The sequence below is a fragment of the Perognathus longimembris genome, chromosome 22 (assembly GCF_023159225.1).
Source record: "Perognathus longimembris pacificus isolate PPM17 chromosome 22, ASM2315922v1, whole genome shotgun sequence".
Classification (NCBI taxonomy): Eukaryota; Metazoa; Chordata; class Mammalia; order Rodentia; family Heteromyidae; genus Perognathus; species Perognathus longimembris.
The window spans coordinates 37,080,035-37,088,926 of NC_063182.1; the positions used below are offsets into that span (position 1 = coordinate 37,080,035).

General features: G+C 41.9%; 1 protein-coding gene across 2 annotated transcripts; it reads left to right on the top strand.

Moving 5' to 3' along the window:
* The first annotated feature begins 206 nt into the window (after positions 1 to 206).
* Positions 207 to 8,633, top strand: Srp19 (signal recognition particle 19). Of its 2 annotated transcripts, XM_048331402.1 has the most exons (5): positions 207 to 314; positions 850 to 925; positions 4,997 to 5,068; positions 5,192 to 5,303; positions 8,355 to 8,633. In XM_048331402.1, exons 1-5 carry the CDS (start codon positions 274 to 276, stop codon positions 8,486 to 8,488), a joined length of 435 nt encoding a protein of 144 aa, XP_048187359.1. In that variant the 5' UTR covers positions 207 to 273; the 3' UTR covers positions 8,489 to 8,633. The 2 variants fall into 2 exon arrangements, with proteins under 2 accessions (XP_048187359.1, XP_048187360.1); XM_048331403.1 differs by lacking the exon at positions 4,997 to 5,068.
* Positions 8,634 to 8,892: the final 259 nt, after the last annotated feature.

Sequence of the window (8,892 nt, forward strand, 5' to 3'; positions counted from 1 at the left end):
GACCACGGGGACGAAAACCAACGAAGGCGCATGCGCCTAACCTGCGGGCGGGGGCGGGGGGGCGTCCTCTCGCGAGAGGAGGAGAGGCTCACGGACCACGTCAGAGCGGGGATCCCGGTGCCGAGCGACAGGCGTCCAAACCAATGGGCGGGGAAGCTAGGTGAACGTGGTAGGACTTCCGCCGGAAGAGCGCGCTGTCTCCGAAGGCCGACTCCACTTCCGGCCGGCCTCCCTCTCGCGCTTCCGGTGTGGGCGCCGGGGGTCCTGGTGGAAATGGCTTGCGCCGCCGCGCGCTCCCCGGCCGACCAGGACCGGTGAGTCCTGAGGCCGACGGGGCTGGCTGGAGGGCCCGGGGTTCGTCTTCGCGCCCTCGCCCCTGGAGCCGGGCCCGGCGCCCGTCCCGTCCCCGGACCGTCGTGGCGGGGGAAGCGGCCCTGCCGCCCCTCGCGGGGCCGGGGCGCGCCGAGGACCGGCTCGGGCGTGGGCACGGGCGCCCCTCCTCAGGGCCGCGTTTGGAAAGGGTCGCCGGCGCCGTCCGACGCCGGGCTGCGGGCGAGCGCGCCCCGTCCCACGGAGCTTGCTGACCGCAGCCGCGTCGAACCTAAGAGTTGTCTCATGGTTTTGTCTCCTTTATTCATTTTGAATTCTCTCTAATTGGTGATGGGTTTTTGCTTTTTTTTTTTTTCCCCCCATCCGCGGTAGTGAATAGTTTTCTTTGTTAATGAGTTTAAGTAAGACAATTTAGAAAAAAAAAACTATTGAGCAAATAATGGCTCATAGATGTACTTTCCATGAAAGCAAGTGGATGTAACCTATGTAATTAAGCGACTATGCTTTTTTCTGTGGCAGGTTTATTTGTATCTATCCTGCTTATTTAAATAATAAGAAGACCATCGCAGAGGGAAGGCGGATTCCCATAAGTAAGGTGAGCAGTAGCTAGCAGGCCTGTGAAGGGTTCCAGGATACACTTGCAGTTTTTAAAAACATTCACGGAAAGTGAAACCTTACTGAGTTTTATCATTTTTTTTTCCCAAAAGAATAACCCTAATTTAAAGTCAATGCCTTCTTTTTGTTTTTAGCTAGTCATGGGGCTTGAACTCAGGGCCTGGGCACTGTCCCTGAGCTTTTGCTAACAGGCCTTTTCTGTTTATATGGTAATGAGGAATCCAGCCCAAAACTTCATGCATGTTGGGCAAGCCCTCTACGACTAAGCCACATTCCCAGCAAAATTAATACTTTTTAAAAGTAGAATATGGAGGAAGGGACCCTGAGGGTGTATGTAGCTTAAAGAGTAATTTACATTTCATCAAAAAATGACAGCTTGAAGATAACTTGGAGGCAACAAATTAATTTGTTTTGTTTTTTGCTTGATTTTGAATGTAGTGGGATTTGAACTCAGGGCCTGGGCGTTGCCCCTTAGCTTTTTCACTGAAGACTGGCTCATGTTCTACCACTTGAGCTATAGCCCCACTTCTGGCTTTTTTGATGGTTAATTGGAGGTAAGAGTCTCACAGACTTTCCTGCCCAGGCTATCTTTAAACTATGATCCTCACATCTCAGCCTTCTATGTAGGTAGGATTACAGGTATAATCCATCTCTGTGTGTGTGTGTTGAACTCATCGCCTCTAACTGTGCCTTTTAATTCAGGTGTAGCACTCTTGCTTCTTAAACCATGCCTCTACTTCTGGCTTCTGTTTATTTGGAGATAAGAATTTCTTGGAATTGCCTACCCATGCTGGTTCCAAACTGTAATTCTCATATCTCAGCCTCTTCAGTAGCTAGACTTACAGATGTAAGCCACCAGCATAAAACTCAAATTTGCTATTTTTGTATTGATATATCTCTCATTGTACTTGGTTTGTAAAGAAAAGTATGCTCTGCTGCCTCTGAGGAAAAGAAAGATACTTAAAGTATTTAATCAGAATACCCAAATCAAACCAGGATGACAGGTTTTGGGGTGGTTTTTTTGTCAGTCCTTGAACTCAGGGCCTGATCACTGTCCCTGGCTTCTTTTTGCTCAAGGCTAGCACTCTGCCACTTGAGCCACAGCGCCACTTCTGGCTTTTTCTATATATGTGGAGCTGAGGAATCGAACCCAGGGCTTCATGTATACGAGGTGAGCACTTTACCACTAGGCCATTTTCCCAGCCTAGGATGACAGGTTTTAAACTCAGATTCTTCCTGGAGTAGAACAGAATTTTTTTTTTTTTTTCCAGTCCTGGGGCTTGGACTCAGAGCCTAGGCACTATCCCTGAGCTGCTTTTGCTCAAGGCTAGTAGTCTACCACTTGAGGCACAGCACAGCTTCTGGCCTTTTTTATATATGTGGTGCTGAGGAATTGAACCCAGGACTTCATGTATGCGAGGCAAGCAATCTACCACTAGGCCATATTCCCAGCCCCAGGAAAGAATAGTTAAAAAAAAAACCACAAAACTTTATTGATGTATAGAAAACACTGTTATTGTTGTCTTGCTTTTTTGCCAGTCCAGGGGCTTGAACTCAGGATCTGGGCAGTGTCCTTGAGCTTCTTTTGCTCAAGACTAGCGCTTCATGCATGCTAGGCAAGCACTCTAGCACTAAACCACATTCTCAGCCCCATAAATAAGTAATACATCTTTAATTTATGATTTTTATGTAGAATATACATCTGAGTAACCAGTTCCCAAATTAACAAAAAAAAAACAAAACATCAGCATGTAGGAAAAATCCTTTGTCTTCTTTCATGCACTGTCCCTTCACAAATGAGGATACCTACTATCCTGATTTCTAGGATACTCTGCTGCTTTGTTTTAAATTTTTTTAATTCTTAATTTTTTGTTATTATAATGGTAATGTACAGAGTAGTTACAATTACATAAGTCAGGTAAAAAGTACATTTGTTTTTTGTTTTTGTCAGTTCTGGGGCTTGAACTCGGCCTGTGCACTGTTCCTGAGCTCTTTTTGCTCAAGGCTAGTGCTCTACCAGTGAGCCACAGCATCAGTTTTGGTTTTCTGATGGTTAATTGAAGTTAAGAGTTTCACAGACTTTTCAATCTGAGCTGGCTTTGAACTGCCATCCTCAGATCTCAGCCTCCTGAGTAGCTAGAATCATAGGCATGAACCACCAGCACCCAGCTAAGAGTACATTTCTTTTTGAACGTCACCTCTTCCCTCCCATTTTTTTCCCTCCCATATGTTTTAGTTTATATGAATAGAATTACTGACTATGTACTTTTGTGGCTTTTCAATATTTTTTCACTAAATGTTAGCTTTGATAAATGTCTTAAGTGTAATAATTTTGTTTTGGTGCTGGGGATTGAGCGCTGAGCCTCATATATACTAAGAATGCACTCTACCCCTGAGAATACTCTGAGTGTAGTTTAATTCACATTGCTATATAGCAAGCTTCCCAACAGCAACACCATTGACATTTTGAGCCAGGTAATTCTTTGTTGGAGAAGGCTATCCTGTCTATTTTAAGATGGTAGGTACTATGTACTAGAGAATAGCTCCCCTTCTTCCAACCAAAAATGTCTCCCAGGCATTCCCAAATGTCCTGAGATGTGATGAAACTCCCTACTAAGTACTACTGCTCTATTGTATTGTAATGTGCGAGTGTGTCATGATTCCTTCTTCTGTTGATTGTAAGTTTGGTAGCTTCTAATCTTTGCCTGTTACAAAGAGTGCTACTTTTAATACTCTAGAACTGTTCTCTTGATGAATTTAATTTCTGCATTTCTGTTGAATATACCTAGAATAGAATTGAAGGGCTATAAAGAATCATGTGATTAACTTTAATAGATACTACTGGTTTTCTAAAGTGGTTGCATGTATAATTGTTTCTAACCATTTAATCATTGAGCTCTTACTACATTGATAAGTGATGGAGAATATACTGACAAAGTCAAACATCAAAAAAAAAGAAATGTACTCATTACTTGACATATGAAACTAATCCCTCAGTACATCACCTTTATAATAACAAAAAAAATTTTAATACAGTTTGCTAGGTGCTGTAGAATATACTGACAAAAGTCCTTTCTCTCATGAAGTTTATGTTCTGTTAAGAGAGAGCTTGAGAGCTGGGAATGTCACCTAGTGGTAGAGTACTTGCCTAGCATACATGAAGCCCTAGTTTCAATTCCTCAGCACTATATATATACAGAAAAAGCTGGAAGTAGCACTGTGGCTTAAGTGGTAGAGTGCCAGCCTTGAGAAAAAAGAAGTCAAGGACACTGCTCAGGCCCTGAGTCCAAGCCCTAGTACTGGGAGGGAGGGAGGGAGGGAGGGGGAGAGAGAGAGAGAGAGAGAGAGAGAGAGAGAGAGAGAGAGCGAGAGCTTGAGCCAGGTGCTGGTGGCTCACGCCTATAATGCTACTCAGGAGGCTGAGATCTGAGGATCACAGTTCAGAGCCAGCCCAAGCAGAAAAGTCCCATGAGACTTTCATCTCCTATTAACTACCCAAAAAGCAGAAGTAGCAGTATGGTTCAAAGTGGTAAAGCACTAGCCTTAAGCAAAAAGAGCTCGAGGACAGCACTGAGGCCCTGAGTTAAGCCCCACTGCTGAGAAAGAGGAGAGGTGCGGGGGGGGGGGGGGCACATTAGTGTTTTTATTCTTAGAAATTAAAAAATTACAATTAACTCAGGATGCAGTTGTACCTAGGGTATTAGCCTGGACAACTTAGGATTTAGCCTGTGTATTGATCTTAGTAGTCGAAATTACTTATACAGCAGTATAGAACTTACCAGTTAAAACTATTTATTTAGGGTCTGGGAAGGTGGCTTAGTGATAGCGTGCTTGCCTAGTGTACATGAATCCCTGGGTTCGATTCCGCCATACTACAGATACACAGAAAAGGCTGGAAGTAGCTCTGTAGCTCAAGTGGTAGAACACCAGCCTTGAGCAAAATAGAGCTCAGGGATAGTGCCCAGGCCCTGAGTTCAAGCCCCAGGACTAGCAAAAAAAAACAACCCAAACCAAAACTATTCACTTAGTATTTTTGTTTTTAACTATTCAGGCTGTTGAAAACCCTACAGCTACAGAGATTCAAGATGTTTGCTCAGCAGTTGGGCTTAATGTATTTCTTGAGGTATGATATGATTCATCACCATTTTCCATATTTACCTTATTGGTATAATAACACTTTTTTGGGGGGGGGGGGCTCCGGGAGATAATAACACTCTTAAAGCCTATTTTGTTTTACTCATGCTAGAAAAATAAAATGTACTCTAGAGAATGGAATCGCGATGTTCAATACAGAGGCAGAGTCCGGGTCCAGCTCAAGCAGGAAGATGGCAGTCTCTGTCTTGTACAGTTCCCATCACGTAAGTTTGGTTTTTTTAATGAATACCTAAGATTCAGGGGTAGGTTGATCCTCTAACACACAAGAAAAAAGCTTTTAAAATTGACTTTTGAAAGATAATAAAGGAATTTTCAGTGTACAGGTTAATTTAGAGAAAGGACTACTGCTAATGGAAAGAGGTGCTTCTTTAGGTTAAGACCTTTTTGAGCCGGGTGTTGGCAGCTCACACCTGTACTCCTATCTTCTCAGGAGGCTAAGGTCTCAGGATCATGGTTCAAAGCAGCGTGGGCAGTAAAGTCCATGAGACTCTTACCTTCAGTTAACTACTCAAAAAAAAAAAAAAGCTAGAAGTGGTGCTCTGTGGCTTAAGTGGTAGAGCACTAGCCTTGAACAGAAGAAGAACAGCACCCAGGCCCTGAGTATAAGCCCTAGGACTGGCATAAAAAACAAAACTGTGATGATGTAATGAAAACGAATGGTTCTCCAAAGAAATTGTAATGTGAACATTTTGTAAACTTCTAGAAGGCCATCATTGCCCCTAGGTTGAGTATAGAATTACTATTAAATGGATGGATATTAATTGCTATTTCATATCGTAAAGAACTTGGAAGTGTGTCAGTGATTTCTCATTAATAAAACCAGAGAACAATAATAGAAAAAAACAAATAGATGCATAGTTTGGTACCGCTCAAATAAATTTAAAGATAAAATATTAATTTTTATTGATAGGTATATACATTGTTTGTTGATAGGAATGTTTTTGAAATAGAATGGAAGGAAACCACTTGTCAACTGCTCCCTTAATGGTGAGCCATAGGAGTGGGAAGTAAAGACCTAGTGGGCTGGTGGTCAAAGAAGGCCGCATTATCTCTTATTTCTTGAGAAACAAAAATGGTGATACAAACTAGATAGCAGTATAATAAAATGCTAGCTCTGGGGAGTAAGTGTGTGGTTTCAATGGTGGAGCCTCTGCCTAGCAAGTAGGAGGCTTTGAGTTCAGACCCCAGTACGGCATTGCCCCCCACAGCGTCCCCCCAAAAACGTTCTGGGTATTGGAATGATAAGTATTAATGTTATTTATTTTTATGAACTTTTTTATTTCCAAAAAAACATATTTTAAGAAATGGAGTTACTCACTTCATTTTTCCTTCAGTTTAATAAGATTCCAATTATTTCAGTTGAAAGCAGTATGATTGCTTTTAGTCAAATTCAGTTTTGATTTTTTTTCAATGCTAAGGTTTGAACTCATAGCCTCCTTCTTGCTAGGCAGGCACCCTACCACTTGAGCTGTGCTTCCTCAAATAGATTTGTTTTAATATACCAGATCCTGTCAGGATTAGTTAGTGTTGTCAGAAACTTACACATAGCTTTTGTTTTGAAAGTGAAGTAAAAATTGTGGTTAAAAACAGCAACAATAGGGGGCTGGGGATATGGCCTAGTGGCAAGAGTGCTTGCCTCGTATACATGAGGCCCTAGGTTCGATTCCCCAGCACCACATATACAGAAAATGGCCAGAAGTGGCGCTGTGGCTCAAGTGGCAGAGTGCTAGCCTTGAGCAAAAAGAAGCCAGGGACAGTGCTCAGGCCCTGAGTCCAAGGCCCAGGACTGGCAAAAAAAAAATCCCAAAAAACAGCAACAATATTGCTTTGTTTCTAATAAGAAACTAGTAAGGCAGGTCTATAATACCAGTTACCCAGGAGGTGGAGATCAATCAGGAACATACTGGTTTGTAGCTATCCTTGTCAAAAAGTTATTGTGGAGGAGGGGAGGGGGAGAAAATGAGGGGGAGCTAACAAGTTTGATAAGAAATGTACTCACTGGGCTGGGAATGTGGCTTAGTGGGAGAGTGCTTGCCTAGCATGCATGAAGCCCATAGTTCGATTCCTCAGTACCACATACACAGAAGAAGCTGGAAGCAGTGCTGTGCCTCAGGTGGTAGAGAGCTAGCCTTGAGCAAAAGAAGCTCAGGGACAGTGCCCAGGCCCTGAGTTCAAGCCCCAGGCCTGGCAAAAATAAATAAATAAATAAAAATTTAAAAAAATTTAAAAATGTACTCACTGCCTTACATATGAACCTGTAACCCCTTTGTACATTACTTTGACAATAAATACATTTTTTTAAAGTTATTGTTACCTCCATCTCAACCAGTAAGGTCGGGCATGGTGTTATATACTTAACATACTAGCTATTCAGGAGGCTTAATAGGAGGATCACAGTCCAGGCTATTACAGACAAAAATGTGAACCCCCAGCTGATAAATAATAAGGCAAAAGGATATGGGCATGATTCAAGTGGTTATGAGGCCATGAGTACTCCAGTACTGAAAAAACAGCGGCTAGTTAAAATAACAAAAAAGAACAGTGTTAGCCAAGCACTGGTGGCTCATGCCTGTAATCCTAGCTACTCAGGAGGCTGAGATCTGAGCCACTGTGGTTTGAAGCCAGCCCAGGCAGAAAAGTCTTCGTGAGACTCTTATCCCAATAAACTACTCAAAAAAGCCTGAAGTGTTGCTGTGGCTCAAGTGGTAGAGTGCTAGCCATGAGCACAGAGGCTCAAGGACAGCAGTGCCCAGGCCCTAAAGTTCAAGCCTAGGATTGGCCAAAAAAAGGTTGAAGAGTTTTAATGTGCTAGAGTAGCTGGTTCTGAGTTGACAGCAGGAACGGATGTTTATTGGTCATCTGGACTTAAAAGTAAATTGTGTTGTAGCTTAATGACCTTTGGACTTTGTTACTCTGGAGATCCTTTTCTGTAGGTTAAGGCACAATGATACTCTGATTTGGTTTCCATTTTGTTGTATTTACATATTTTCTACTGATTTTCAAGCTGATTACTAGACCAAGACTAGAATTCTTGTTTTAATCTTTGTTTTACATTCTAAGTGTTTTCAGCACTATTCTCACTCTGAGTACATTTTCTTCAGCAGAGGGGCACCCACTGTCTTCACAGTCATATTTAAAATTACTTCCTACTTTTGATGTGCTCATTTCTTGTACCTAATGATATTCAAGTTAATGACTTTTTATGTTGCTTTTTTTTTTAGTATTATACACTAAGCCTAACTTCTGGTTCCTAGGTAAGTCAGTAATGTTGTATGCAGCAGAAATGATACCTAAACTAAAAACAAGGACACAAAAAACAGGCGGTGGTGACCCAAGTCTTCAACAAGGAGAGGGAAGTAAAAAGGGGAAAGGAAAGAAGAAGAAATGATCTGGCATGAGCATCAGATATGTGGTTCTACTGTAAGAGACATGAATGGAGGCTCCTTTTGTTCATGTCATTCAACTGAACTACAAACATTTGTGCCTCTCATCTTCATTGCAGTTAACAGTGAAATAAATTTACGTAAAACGTTTGTGGCTAACTTATGCAGTATAATTTTTTTTGTTGTCTTTCAATGAGTTCTTGTGGAAGAAAGAAGACTTAATGGACGGCGGACTTCCCTATAAGTTGCTTTAAATTCTGTAACTGATATTCTTTGTCAACATTTAATTTCACATAAGTTTAATAAGATTTGAAATACTTGTTTTGTTTTGTCTTTTAAGTTAATGAAATAAAAACTTTAAACTGGCTTTTGTAGCTTTTGCTTATGAAGTAATTGATGCCAGTAAAAT